The sequence below is a fragment of the Oncorhynchus masou genome, chromosome 29 (assembly GCF_036934945.1).
Source record: "Oncorhynchus masou masou isolate Uvic2021 chromosome 29, UVic_Omas_1.1, whole genome shotgun sequence".
NCBI classification, from domain to species: domain Eukaryota; kingdom Metazoa; phylum Chordata; class Actinopteri; order Salmoniformes; family Salmonidae; genus Oncorhynchus; species Oncorhynchus masou.
In genome coordinates, this window is record NC_088240.1 from 39103023 (window position 1) to 39117588 (window position 14566).

The 14566-nt window shown below is 42.8% G+C and overlaps 1 protein-coding gene across 1 annotated transcript in view; it reads right to left on the minus strand.

The window, feature by feature from the left end:
• LOC135519603 (sodium channel protein type 2 subunit alpha-like) overlaps positions 1-14566 on the minus strand; it is a 55672-nt gene that overhangs the window by 17320 nt on the left and 23786 nt on the right. Inside the window, exons 10-20 of the mRNA XM_064944836.1 lie at positions 12919-13113; positions 11552-11830; positions 10613-10984; positions 9975-10107; positions 9619-9857; positions 9334-9507; positions 8847-9203; positions 8150-8647; positions 4086-4218; positions 3732-3886; positions 3260-3433 (exon numbers count right to left, since the gene is read on the minus strand). Coding sequence (XP_064800908.1) covers positions 3260-3433; positions 3732-3886; positions 4086-4218; positions 8150-8647; positions 8847-9203; positions 9334-9507; positions 9619-9857; positions 9975-10107; positions 10613-10984; positions 11552-11830; positions 12919-13113 — 2709 coding nt within the window. The remainder of the gene's footprint in view (positions 1-3259; positions 3434-3731; positions 3887-4085; positions 4219-8149; positions 8648-8846; positions 9204-9333; positions 9508-9618; positions 9858-9974; positions 10108-10612; positions 10985-11551; positions 11831-12918; positions 13114-14566) is intronic.

Below are 14566 nucleotides of genomic sequence, written 5' to 3' on the forward strand. Positions count from 1 at the left end.
CTCAGTTCATAAAATATTTTTAAGTGGTCCTAAAGCCAGAGTCTACTTCGATTGAGGTGAAAAAGACACTATAATCTTTTCCCATTCAGTACCAGTCAAAAGTTTGGACACTCATTCAAGGGTTTCTTTATTTTTATTTATACATTGTAGAATAATAGTGAAGACATCAAAACTCTGAAATAGCATATCTGGAATCCTGTAGTAACCAAAAAAGTGTTAAACAAATCAAAATATATTTTATCTTTGGGATTCTTCAAAGTAGCCACCCTTTGCCTTGATGACAGCTTTGCACACTCTTGGCATTCTCTCAACCAGCTTCATGAGGTAGTCACCTGGAATGTATTTCAATTAACAGGTGCGCCTTGTTAAAAGTTTGTGGAATTTTTTCCTTAATGCATTTGAGCCAATCAGTGGTGTTGTGACAAGTTAGTGGTGGTATACAGAAGATAGCCCTATTTGGTAAAAGTCCATATTATGGCAAGAACATCTCAAATAAGCAAAGAGAAATGACTGTCCACCATAACTTAGTCACGAACCGGCTCGTAGCCCTTAACAAAAAGGGAGACAACGCAGAGATCCGGTAATAACAAAAATATATGTATTAACTAAAGTAAACTAAAAACAATTGACAATGGTGTGTGCAGTAGTGTAAGTGAGTGGTTGCATGCATATACAGTGCCTTGTGAAATGGTTCAAATGGTTCAAAAATAAACATATCCAGGTGTTAGAATGGCCAAGTCAAAGTCCAGACCTGAATCCAATCGAGAATCTGTGGAAAGAACTGAAAACTGCTGTTCACAAATGCTCTCCATCCAACCTCACTGAGCTCGATCTGTTTTGCAAGGAGGAATGGGAAAAAATTTCAGTCTCTCGATGTGCAAAACTGATAGAGACATACCCCAAGCGACTTACAGCTGTAATCGCAGCAAAAGGTGGCGCTACAAAGTATTAACTTAAGGGGGCTGAATAATTTTGCACGCCCAATTTTTCAGTTTTTGATTTGTTAAAAAAGTTTGAAATATCCAATAAATGTCGTTCCACTTCATGATTGTGTCCCACTTGTTGTTGATTCTTCACAAAAAAATACAGTTTTATATCTTTATGTTTGAAGCCTGAAATGTGGCAAAAGGTCGCAAAGTTCAAGGGGGCCGAATACTTTCGCAAGGCACTGTATGGTGATAATGAGGGGTGTTGAGACGTGCCAAAACTAACCACAAAATGCCACAACCAAAAATAACAGTGTGTCTGTGTGGAGAGAGTCTCCTAAATGTATGGCGGAAAGGTGTATTTATCCCCGGGATACACCGGGGCCCAGGTGTCCCATTTCACTGACGACACTCCCGGCTCCACTCATTGACATCCTATTAAGGAAAACAAGAGCAAAGAGAACGAATTCGCCAAGAGAGAGGGAGGGTTGTCACAAGACATGAAGGTCAGTCAATCCGGAAAATTTCAAGAACATTGAAAGTTGCTTCAAGTGCAATCGCAAAAACCATCAAGAGCTAGGATGAAACCGGCTCTCATGAGGACCGCCACAGGAAAGGAAGATCCAGCGTTACCTCTGCAGAGGATAAGTTCATTAGAGTTAACTGCACCTCAGATTGCAGCCCAAATAAATGCTTCAAAGAGTTCATAGAACAGACAAATCTCAACATCAGCTGTTCAGAGGAGACTGCGTGAATCAGGCCTTCATTGTCGAATTGCTGCAAAGAGACAACTACTAAAGGACACCAATAATTAGAAGATACTTGCATGGGCCAAGAAACATGAGCAATGGACATTACACTGGTGGAAATCTGTCCTTTGGTCTCAGTCCAAATTTTAGATTTTTGGTTCCATGTCTTTGTGTGACGCAGAGTAGGTGAACAGATGATCTCCGCATGTGTGGTTCCCAGCATTCGTTTTACACTTTTTTGGGGTACTACATGATGTGTTATTTCATAGTTTTTTTCTACAAAGTTCTACAAATCGTAAAAAATAAAGAAAAACCCTTGAATGAGTAGGTGTGTCAGGACTTTTGACTGGTACTGTATATGTACAGTGCATTCGGAAAGTTTTCAGACCCCTTGACTTTTTCCACATTTTGGTACGTTACAGCCTTATTCGAAAATGCATAAAATATTGTTTTTCCTCATCTATCTACACACAATAGCCCATAATGACAAAGGAAAAACAGGTTTCTAGAAATGTTTGGAAATGTATTAAGAATAAAAGGTGAACAGGTTTTCATAGAGGATCTCTCTGTAGTTTGCTCCGTTCATCATTCCCTCGATCCTGATTAGTCTTCCAGTCCCTGCCGCTGAAAAACATTGCCACAGCATGATGCTGTCACCACCATGCTTCATCGTAGGGATGCTGCCAGGTTTACTTCAGATGTGACATTGGCATTCAGGCCGAAGAGTTCAATCTTGGTTTCATCAGACCAGAGAATCTTGTTTCTCATCGTCTGAAAGTCTTTAGGTGCCTTTTTGGCAAACTCCAAGCGGGCTGTCATGTGCCTTTTACTGGCCACTCTACCATAAAAGCCTGATTGGTGGAGTGCCTCAAAGATGGTTGTCCTTCTGGAAGTTTCTCCCATCTCCAGAGAGGAACTCTGGAGCTCTGTCAGAGTGACCATCGGGTTGTTGGTCACCAGCCTGACCAAGGCCTTTCTCCCCCGATTGTTCAGTTTGGCCTGGTGGCCAGCGCTAGGAAGAGTCTTCTTCGATTTAAGAATGATGGAGGCCACTGTGTTCTTGGGGACCTTTAATGCAAAATACATTTTTTGGTACACTTCCCGAGATCTGTGCCTCAACACAATCCTGTCTCAGAGCTCTTTGGACAATTCCTTCAACCTCATGGCTTGGATTTTGCTCTTACATGTACTGTCAACTGTGAGACCTTATATAGACAGATGTGTGCCTTTCGAAATCATGTCCAATCAATTGAATTTCCCACAGGTGGAGTCCAATCCAGTTGTAGAAACATCTCAAGGATGATCAATGGAAACAGGACGCACCTGAGCTCAATTTCGAGGTTCTGAATACTTACGTAAATTAGGTATTTCTGTTTTACATTTTTTTTATATATTTGCAAACATTTCTAAAATCATATTTTTTCTTTGTCATTATGGTGTATTGTGAGTAGATTGATTTGATTTTTACATCCATTTTAACGTAACAAAATGTGGAAAAAGTCAAGGGGTACTAATACTTTCCGAATGCACTGTATATATCTTCTTTTTTTGTGCAAGTGAAGAGGTAGTTAAAAAAATACCTACGTCAACAATAAGAAAGTCCAACCAGCACCAGGCGTTGGTGAAGTATTTGGCAAATCCATAGGCTACCCATTTCAGCAACATCTCCAGAATGAAGATGTAGGTGAAGACTTTGTCCGCAAACTCCAACACCGTCTTAATGGTCTTCCTCTGTTCGATGTAGATGTCCTCAAATGCCTTGGTGTAAACACAAGCCAATCCGATTATCACTTCCTATAACCCACACTAATCTCATACACCAGAGCAACTGCTGCTGCCTCATCAGATCTGTTACCAGCTAATTCTGTGTCAAGGGATCACAGAATGGTCAATTACACAGTACTAAGCGCTTTGAAAAATAGAACAACCCTCACAGCATTTCTACTCCCTTGTTTCTCATAAGGGTACTACTGTAAGTCAGACAATAGAAGAGAATCTGCCTGCCCTCTCTCTCGTAGCTTCAGATCCTTCCCCAAATCATTACATCCCCACTCACCAGCGCTCCACTGCTGAGCAGGATCATGAAGATGATAAAGCTCTCAAACCAGTTGTGCTCCACTATCCTGAAGCAGGTCTTCCTCAATGTCCACCACATCTTCCACTTGCCCTCCTCAACGTTCACTTGGCAGCATTGGAATCTACGGACACAGCCTGAAAGCAGACAGCATAGCTAAGCAGATTTTACTTCTGTTATAAAGATCACCTCATTCCCAGAGAAATTCCCATGACGCATGTCTAACTATGTTCTGATCAGACCCATTCTGTTTCTGGGTTCCAGCCCGTTATGCCTGAAGCCACACGCAAAAAAACTGTACCCACATCCTGAGACATAGCCTATTGTGTCTCTCACCATCAGTGAAGCATCCTTCAGCTTCCATGGACTCCTCAGGCTCCATGTCCACCGAGCCCTCTCTCTCTCCTGGGGGCCTGATGTCCACTGTACTTCCCTCTGATGAGCTCAGTGGACGGTCTTTACCTAGTTGCTGCAAGGGGAGCGAAGCCACAGCAACATTAGCATAGCAAACCCGTGACAGGGCCTGGGACGCTAGCATTTGCCCGGGAGACTCATTACAATGGATCACCCAGTGATGCAAGGGTGCTTGCCATATGTAAGCTCACAGGGCCTTTCTTTAGAGTTGTATCATTTCATGCAGAATCAATCAAAAGTACCTACAGACTTAGGAGATGAGACACGTATAGTTTGCAAAGTCCAATTGTAGGCTAAGAGATGCTGGTATATGAGCACTGTTAGAAAATATATTTGTATCTCGATAAAGGCTGTAGGTAAAAATGATTTCACTTTAGTCATATGGCATGCGTTCTCAAAAAGTGCGTGTTTGAACCAAGCTTGTGATCTTAATGATAGAACATGTGTGCTCCGGTATTTTCATGTCCAGTACTTTTTGACCCAAACAAACCAGTTTTTTCCCCTCCCTTTACATTTCCCTCATTGACATGAAAACACATATGTCCAGTTGCTAATCAGTAGACAAGCCTCATTCATTTTAAAAAGAGGGTCGCCTGCATTAGCTTAACAGCAGATATAACAGTGTTGTGCACTTTAACCAAGACAGGCACTAAGGAGTCTGCGTTCCAGGCTAGTGTCAGATTAGGACTGCCTAATCACTCAAACCTTCCCTGGAGACAGGGCATTAAAAACCCAGGACAAGATAAGTTGACAGAGTAGTGTGATCTTACTGGGGAAATAATGTAGTTATAGATCCTATATGGTTTTACAAAGGCCTTTGTGGTTTTTGGACCCATGTGGATCACACAATAAACCAGCAGCATACCACCCTGTATCCCCCTGCTGGCTTGCTTCTAAAAGCAAAGCCCCCCCCCCCCCACCCCCCCTCAGTGATTGGGGGCATTGCCGGTGTAGGGTGCTGTCTTCCGTTTCGGGATGGGACGTTAAACGGGTGTCCTGACTCTGCATTCACTAAAAGATCCCATGGCACTTATCGGAAGTGTAGGGGTGTGAAACCCATTGTCCTGGCTAAATGTCCAATCTGACCTCATACCATCATGGCCACCTAATCATACTCAGCTTCCAATTGGCTCAATTATCCCTCTCCCCTGTAACTATTCTCCAGGTCATTGGTGTAAATGTATGTGGTCTCAGTCAACTTATCTGGTAAAATAAGGGTAAAAAAAATGCCTCCAATGTCGTTCTGCCCCTGGACGGGTAGTTAACCCACTGTTCCTTGGCCGTCATTGAAAATAAGAATTTGTTCTTAACTGACTTGCCTAGTTATATAAAAAATAGTCCTTAGAAAATGTCAGTGTAATAACTAGTGGAATAGTCCTTAGAAAATGTCAGTGTAATAACTAGAGGAAGGCTGGTTTTCGAAGAGGTGTGCTGGATTACAAAATGTATCAACTTCACCATGCACCATCTAATACTCTTGACAATATTCAAACATGGGCCAATTGTATGAGGTATGTCAATACAGCTTATTTACCATCTATCCTCAAGCACTTGGTGTCTTTCTACTGGGTGTGTCTTCCAACAGCCTTGTACTGAGAGCAGCCTTAATGCCTTTCTGGAGAGTGCAACAGCACTGAGCTGTCATGGGACCCAGCTAATGCAGAATGGGGAATGATGTGCATGCTACGATGATATATGCGCTGAATACTCCATTTGACTAAGCTACCGGAATCATAGAGATGTTTGACCTTCAATTTAGGTGCTGTTGTAGGCACTATGATATCTTCTCATTACCACATACTGTACAGTATACTCTACTCTCTGTTTTTAGTAGTAACTCAAGAAGTTGCACCTCTTTTGGACTTCAGCTTATTCAGCTACCTTAGTAAAATATAATTAGTCATTACCATATAAGTAGTATTTATACTCTGTATTCTTACTTGCACATCATTAATAACGGTATGCCTACGAACAACAATATTCATTTTGGAAACTCAGCTGATTGAAATAATGATGGTCCTTTTAAAAACAAGCATTTGTAATCATCTGCTTTCATCATTCCATTATGGATCATATTTGTCAAATGAAAATGCCATAATACATGTTTGGGCTGTGAACCATTCCTCCAATGAATTTTGATCTTCAAAATCCATTACTCTACAGCATATCAGTCAGATTTGTAAAGCTCCGGGTTCTCTCTGGCTGCTGAGCAATCCAGCCCCCCAAAATCCAAACCAAAGGAACAAAACCAAATAATAACCATGGGCTGAACTATTGATGGAAACGGTGGTGTTGATCATTCATTAAAATCATTTTTGCAAAGAAGCCTTATATCAAAAATGAAATAAAATATTATCAGGGCTGGCAGCATCAGAACGGCTGCTGAACGAATATAAATGAAGTAGGGAGGAAAGTATGATCAAGCAGAAACAAAACATAGATGAGCAATCCAATACAAAGGTTGTTCTTTTGTTGGTAAATGGAATAGGCAACCTCCATGGTTAGTGTTATGGACAATAAAGTGGTCTTACAAGTCTCCTCTCATTGAAAATCGTGAGAGCGTCTGTGAAACAGCTGCAATAACAAATGGGGTTAAGTGTGGTAAGTTACTGTGCCACATGCTACCTTGTCTGGGAGCAAAGCATGTTAGTCACATATTAACCTCTCAGAAAATACACTTGGTGTAGAAGATACAGTCTCACCAAATATACAAAAGTCATCTTTGTTAAATTATAAGTGGTAATTACAATACCATAACAACATGAACAGCAGAGTACAACAACATCAGCTAAATACCACCGTAACAGTGACATTTTATGATTGTCTGACTACAATGTTACCATAGATACTAATTCACAGTAGGCCCTCAGTTTATACCATATTCAGAGAGAGAGAGAGAGAGAGAGAGAGAGAGAGAGAGAGAGAGAGAGAGAGAGAGAGAGAGAGAGAGAGAGGGAGATGAATGGGCCTATCTACTACAACACAAGGCATTAAAGCTCCCTAAAGAGGAGGATGTAGCTGTAGAGCACTTAGACTTAAATGGCACATAATGTAATTTGAAGACTAGTATTTTCCTGTCTCTCTAGCTTCTCCTCGTTAAAGGGTCATGGTATACAGGGACTCCAGAGGATCCATAATGTCACATGCGCATGCTTTGCTTGCCATGTACCGTGGGTTAAGTGCACCAGCATGACCACTGCAATGGAAGATCCGACTTATCTTAAGCAACAGATGTATCCGCAGTGGACCACACCACAGCTGAATCGGTCTTCATCCATCGTTCCTATTCTATTTGCCTCTCGCCCTATTCTGTCAGCCCATAAAATCAGAAACCATAGATCGATGAGACATCGGGAGACGTACAGAAACGTAGTAATCACTAATGGCCCAAGAGATCTGCGAAATGACCCCCGACTTGCATATCTCTCATTGACGTCAATCCAGTACATGATCTAAAACTGTGATGAGGGAACTGGAGGGACTACATGTTATTGTTCCCTGGATGAAAATATAATGACAGTATTTTCATTATTACGCATCATTTTGGGGAACTCTCTGACATATGCGGCGGTTCTGCGTCCATAACTTGCAACTGATTGACACCGCCCAGTGAACAGCGAGTGAAAGGCCAGCAATTCCCTCTTCCTAAGCTCTAATGTGCCAAACACACAATATTACATGATAATATTTGAGCACCACCTGGCTCTGGCTGTCACCATTTACAGACACTGCATCACTTGGAAAAAGTGAAATCGTCTTTAATGAGTCATTTTAATGTAATTATGTTAGACAATGTGGACAAACAAGAGCAAACAAGCAGATATTTGTAGAATATCACTGTCTTTTTTCAGCTCATAAAGTCACTGTCTTTTTTTCAAATTGTAAACCTAGATCAACAGTTGATTTCAAACTAGGTACAAGAATCTCAGACTGTGTACTACTTCCACATAGAATCATGCCAGTCCAAACGAAGCGAACATGCTCACCTCTTTGCTTCCCTCTATGTCCGAGGAATCGCTGCTGAAGTCCTCAGTGTTGAGGTTTTCAAAGTCCGACTCCCCCACAGCGATGGGCACCGTGACAGTCAGACTGGGGTTGTGGATGAACTGCATGTAGTCAGTGTTGTCGTTGACTATGTACTTCCCTGCTGCATTGCTACCCACTCCCATTCCTACCCCACCGGTGGTGCCATTGTCATCCTTCACGTATTCAGGGTCTTTCATGATCTCCCCAGTGGTGTGGTTGGAGTTGTAGTTGGTTCTGTGGAGGTCATCCAGGGGCTTGTCCTCGTTCAGGCTCCCCTTCTTTTTCCTCAGACAGATGCTGTGGAAGGAGCGGCACACCAAGGCCTTGACAAAGGCGATGCCCTGGTGGATGCGGCCTATGGCCACCGTCAGATTGTTCATCTCGCTGTCATCATCCGTGGCCGCCAGGTTATCAGCACTGAACGAGCTCAGCAGCAGGGCCAGGAACAAATTCAGGACCTGCCATACACACACACACACACACACACACACACACACACACACACACACACACACACACACACACACACACACACACACACACACACACACACACACACACACACACACACACACAATGTTTGAAAGTTACTGTAATTGATAAAAACGTACAATGGATTAACAGTAATACAGATACAGTATAGAGCTGTAAACCTACCACCAGGTTCCCGATGACCATGACCATCATGAAGACAATGAGACACATGCTCTGGCCAGCCACCTCCATACAGTCCCACATAGTCTCGATCCACTCCCCACACAGCACCCGGAACACAATCAGGAAGGAGTGGAAGAAGTCATGCATGTGCCAGCGGGGCAGTGTGCAGTCTGTAGAGATCTTACACACACAGTCTCTGTAGTTCTTCCCAAACAGCTGCATGCCCACCACGGCGAAGATGAAGACGATGATGGCCAGGACCAGGGTGAGGTTACCCAGAGCCCCCACTGAGTTACCAATGATCTTGATCAGCATGTTCAGTGTGGGCCAAGACTTGGCCAGTTTGAACACTCTCAGCTGCATACAAAGATAAGAATAGGATTAATATTCATTGCTATTCCAATACGTTGACATTTTACTTTTTACAGTGATTATTGACTGAAACTGCAGCATATTGGATGCTGTGCTGTAGCGTCGATGCTCTTACCAATCGGAATGATCTGAGGACAGACATTCCAGACACGTTGGCCAAGCCAATCTCCATCAAGCTCAAACTGACAATGATACCATCAAATATATTCCAGCCTTCCTTAAAATAACAGTACGGATCCAAAGCAATAATCTTGAAACACATCTCAGCTGTGAAGATACCTGTGAACACCTGAGTAAAATAACACACAAAACAGTGACAACAGTAATTAACATGTCATGGCGATTCCAAAATGGCCGATCCAAAGCGATATGGCAAAAAACAATTGACGTGACTGCGTACCAGGTTTCCCACAGAAAGCATTTTTTTGAAATCCCCAGACATTGAGTGATGCTCCATAGCCATGAACACTGTGTTCAGAACAATACATATGGTGATAGTCAGGTCTACAAACGGGTCCATCACGATCATCTTGACTGTCTTCTTGATCCTCAGCCATGCCGGACAACAGTCCCAGATGAGGAAGGTGTTGGCGAACTTGTACCAGCAAGGAGGGCACTCCTGTCTCGACTCTTCAAGTTCTGATACATATAGAGGAGAAATAACCAAAAACATGTGTTTTATGAATGAGTCCTCATTTAGTCTATTCATGCTATTTGTTTTAGGGGGTGTCTAGGGCATGGTATAGTCATACACACCTTCCATAGTGTTAGTTATAACACTAGCTACACTGAAGGCCCTCTGCCTGGCACCTGGGTCCTCCAGGAGGTTCATAGAGGCCTGGTACGATTCACATCGGGCCTTTCTGTACTCTGGCTCCGTAGTGTTGCCCTGGACGTACATAAACTCATATGTTACATGAAGTTGCATCGTTTGGAAGCATCTTCCATGGATTGATAAGTCAACTCAAACCAATTGCATCAGCAGTTGGCACAAAGTTACCACCAAAGATGGCCATGTTCAAGAGGCTTAATAATCGCTTAACCAGGATGTTATTATCTGTTAAACCCCCCCAAAATACTGTATTTGCAAACACATCAATAGCAATACTGAAATAGGTTCTTACATATGTGGAACACATGACAATCTATATGAACTACGTAGATCTGTTTAGACTGCCTTCTATTTCATGTGTTTAAACACATGTTATCTTTCAGTGTGTACATGTCGTGTATACCGTATAAGACCAAGGAAAACACGTGCAGTCAGAAAGGGAGAGAAGGGAATGCAACAATAGACACACTAGAACACCACAGCAGAACCACAGTAGAGGCTCGGCAGGTGGAGACCGCACAGAGCTGGTCTAGGTCATCCAGGCTAAACCAAACTTCCTTACGTTGTCATCGGTAGAGGCTTTATCTACTGTCACCTCTGGCAGAAGGAGTCCCTCAGGTGATGTGGGAAGTGAAGCCCTGCCCACCAGGGACACCACCCCATTGCAATCCACGGAGCTGTGCTTCTTCCCATTGGCGGGCAACAGGACATGTGATGACATGCTGTTCTGGCTGAGGTTGCTGGAGCGCCGGTCGCTCCGCCGGGGGACAAACAGAGATCCCCGGCGACTGTCGTTGTCCTCGAAAGTACTGTTCTCGTCGTCGGCAAAGTCGTTCTCCGAGCCCATGTCTTGCGCTCGGTCCCGGAAGCTGAAGAGGCTTGCCTGGCTGTTTCGTCTGGATGAGAACAGGGGTCCACGGATACTCAGGAAGGACTGGGAGAGAAAGACATTCCTCAGTGCCTATCACTGGTATAAGCATGTGTCGAGAAGTGCAGTAATTTAAGATGGAAGAGCGGGTCCTGCAGATGATGATGATTGTGATGAAGATGACGCAATGATGTGGATTATCTCGAGGATGACCTCAGGGATAATATCAAAGGAAATGTGCAAGAGCATGAGGAAGAGGATAATGAGGATTATGATGATAAGCACAATGCTGCTGCTTCTGCTGATGATGATAGGGATTATGATGATAAGGAAAATGTGGAATTGAGAGATGATGGTGCTGCTGAAAATGGAGAGGATAGCGTACGATGATATTGATAATGATGATGAAAATAATGATGATGATTATGATGAGGATAAAATGTATCAAAAATAAAACAGATATAACTTAATGTTGATGATGATGCAAGTAATCCGTACGACAATCAGGGGTAGACTCGCTAAGGAGTGTGCAGCATGCACAACATTACAGCAATACAGTGAACACACAAAGTTTTGATTGCGAAAGGTAAAGATAGGGGAAAGGAGCAGGTTAAAAAAGAAGAGGAGCCTGACCTGGTGTGGTGTGGAACATCTCATGTCGTAGTTGAGCAGGTTGGAGGCATCTATGGAGAAGCGGAAACGACTCTTTTGCATACTGCCCTCAGACTCAGACCTGTGAAACTTGTCATTGTCCCCTCTCTCCTCCTCTTCTCTCTGCTTTTTCTTCTTGCGCCTGTTGCGTCTCTCTTTGGCACTCTTGGAGCTGAGTTTGGAGGCCTCTGAGGAGGTGTCAGTGAGCTCCCCTCTCTCACTGAACTCCCCACTCTCAGCCGCTGTCACCGCTGCCGCCGCCTGTAAGCCAATCAACACAGAGAAACCACTGTCGTCAAGGGCAACACAAGATTCAGCAGAAGCACATCAGAAATGACAGAAAAATATTGGAAGCTTATGCAGGGCATTTTCAGGTCATGGTAAAAATAAGATAACACTAACAATAAGATAACACTAACAATAAGATAACACTAACAAAATAAGATAACACTAACAATGATTTAAAACATTTCACTGTTAAAGACATTCCAAGGTTGTTGAAATGGGTGTGCTATAATTATGCAATAAGGCCAGAGGAGGTGTGGTATATGGCCAATATACTATGACTATAGGGCTGTTCTTATGCACGATGCAACACGGAGTGCCTTGATATAGCCCTTAGCCGTCGTATATTGGCCATATATGACAAACCCAAGATGCCTTATTGCTATTATAAGCTGGTTACCAACGTAATTAGAAGAGTAAAAATAAAATGTTTGTCACACCTGTGTCCTGTGTGGCTCAGTCGGTAGAGCATGGCGCTTGCAACGCCAAGCGTCGTGGGTTCGATTCCCACTGGGGCCACCCATATGCAAAAGTAGTGGCCCCAGCCGACTTGTAAGTCGCTTTGGACAAAAGCGTCTGCTAAATGGGATATATTTTTATATATATATATATATATTTTGGTATAGAATCTGATATACCACGGCTTTCAGCCAATCAACATTTAGGGCTTGAACCACCCAATGTATGATGGGATTTATATCGGTGACATTGTCATGTTCGCTGGAATAATTGTCGGACCAAGACGCAGCGGAGGTCGAGTTCCACATCTTTATTTCTAAGTGAAACTTAAGCAAAACAAAACAATAAAGAAACAACGAAACGTGACTAAGTGGTGCACATGCACACAACACAAAATAATATCCCACAAACACAGGTGGGAAAACAGCTACTTAAATATGATCCCCAATTAGAGACAATGATTACCAGCTGCCTCTAACTGGGAATCATACAAATCACCAACATAGAAAATATATAAACTAGATCACCCCCAGTCACACCCTGACCTACTTCACCATAGAGAAACAATGGCTCTCTATGGTCAGGGCGTGACTGACATCTTGTACCTGTGCGTCCTCCTGCTGTCTCTTCAGCTTCTGAAACTCCTCCTCCTTCTGCTGAGCCTCCTCAATGGTGGCCTGGTTCTGCTCATCGTAGGCCATGGCAACCACAGCCAGGATTAGGTTGATAAGGTAGAAGGAGCCCAGGAAGATGACCAACACAAAGAAGATCATGTATGGCTTCCCAGCAGCCCTCAGGGTCTGGAAGAGCGACAGTATGGAACAACACCGCTTATAACACATCTCTATCTCTCAGCGATACCCAAGAGATTCGCTACATATACTGTCAGAGCATAGAAGCTGGCTCAAATAGGTCTGTCCAATGACAACACAAGGAGTTCCTTCCACATGTTAAAAATAAAAAGCCTCCAATATCACATGGCATGAAGCAGACAAACCATAGAGTTTCATAGAGGGCCCAAAGCCTGGGCCCAAAGCCTGTTTTAGCCAGGGCAGCGCCATAGATGTAGCCTTGTGGAACCAGCCTGATCGCCGTGTTCACCATTCTGTAAATAGAATGGCAATCAGGCTGGTTCCACCAGGCTACCATTGAGGGCTTTCAACATTTTGAAGTAGTCAATTTGGTGGCAAACATTCCATATCTGCAGGTGGAAGTTAACTTCTTAAGGCTGCAGGGGCAGTATTGAGTAGCTTGGATGAAAAGGTGCCCAGAGTAAACAGCCAGCTTTTCAGTCTCAGTTGCTAATATATGCATATTATTAGTAGTATTGGATAGAAAACACTCTGAAGTTTCCAAAACTGTCAAAATATTGTCTGTGAGTATAACAGAACTGATATTGCAGGTGAAACCCAGAGGAAAATCAAACCAGGAAGTGGCTTCTATTTTGTAAACTCCCTGTTCCATAGCCTGCCTTTGCTCCATTTAAAGGGATATCAACCAGATTCCTTTTCCTATCGCTTCCGCAAGGTGTCGACAGTCTTCAGACATAGTTTCAGTCTTTGATTTTGAAAAATGAGTCAGGAAGATAACATCGCGTCAGGTGTTCGCATGAGTTTTGCTTGTGCAACAGAGTTTGGGCAGCCATTGCCTTTCCCTGTCCTACTGAAAAATACAGTTGCGGTTGATATATTATCGATTATATATTTTAAAAACAACCTGAGGATTGATTATAAAAAACGTTTGACATGTTTCTGTGGACATTACAGAAACTATTTGGAATTTGTCTGCGTTGTCATGACCGCTCTTTCCTGTGGATTTCTGAACATAACGCGCCAAAGAAACGAAGGTATTTTGGATATAAAAATAATCTTTATGGAACAAAAGGAACATTTATTGTGTAATTGGGAGTCTCGTGAGTGAAAACATTCGAAGATCATCAAAGGTAAACGATTAATTTGATTGCTTTTCTGATTTTCGTGCCCAAGCTACTTGATGCTAGGTGTACATAATGTTTTGTCGAGTGATCGATTACCTTACACAAGCATATTTTCAAAATCTGACACGACAGGTGGATTAACAAAAGGCTAAACTGTGTTTCGCTATATTGCACTTGAGATTTTATGAATATAAATATTTTAGTAATATTATTTGAATGCGGCGCTATGCAATTCAGCGGTTGTTGATGACAATTACACCATTCACGGGATGACAGCCATAAGAAGTTAATCACCAACCTTGGTTTTATACGTTTCC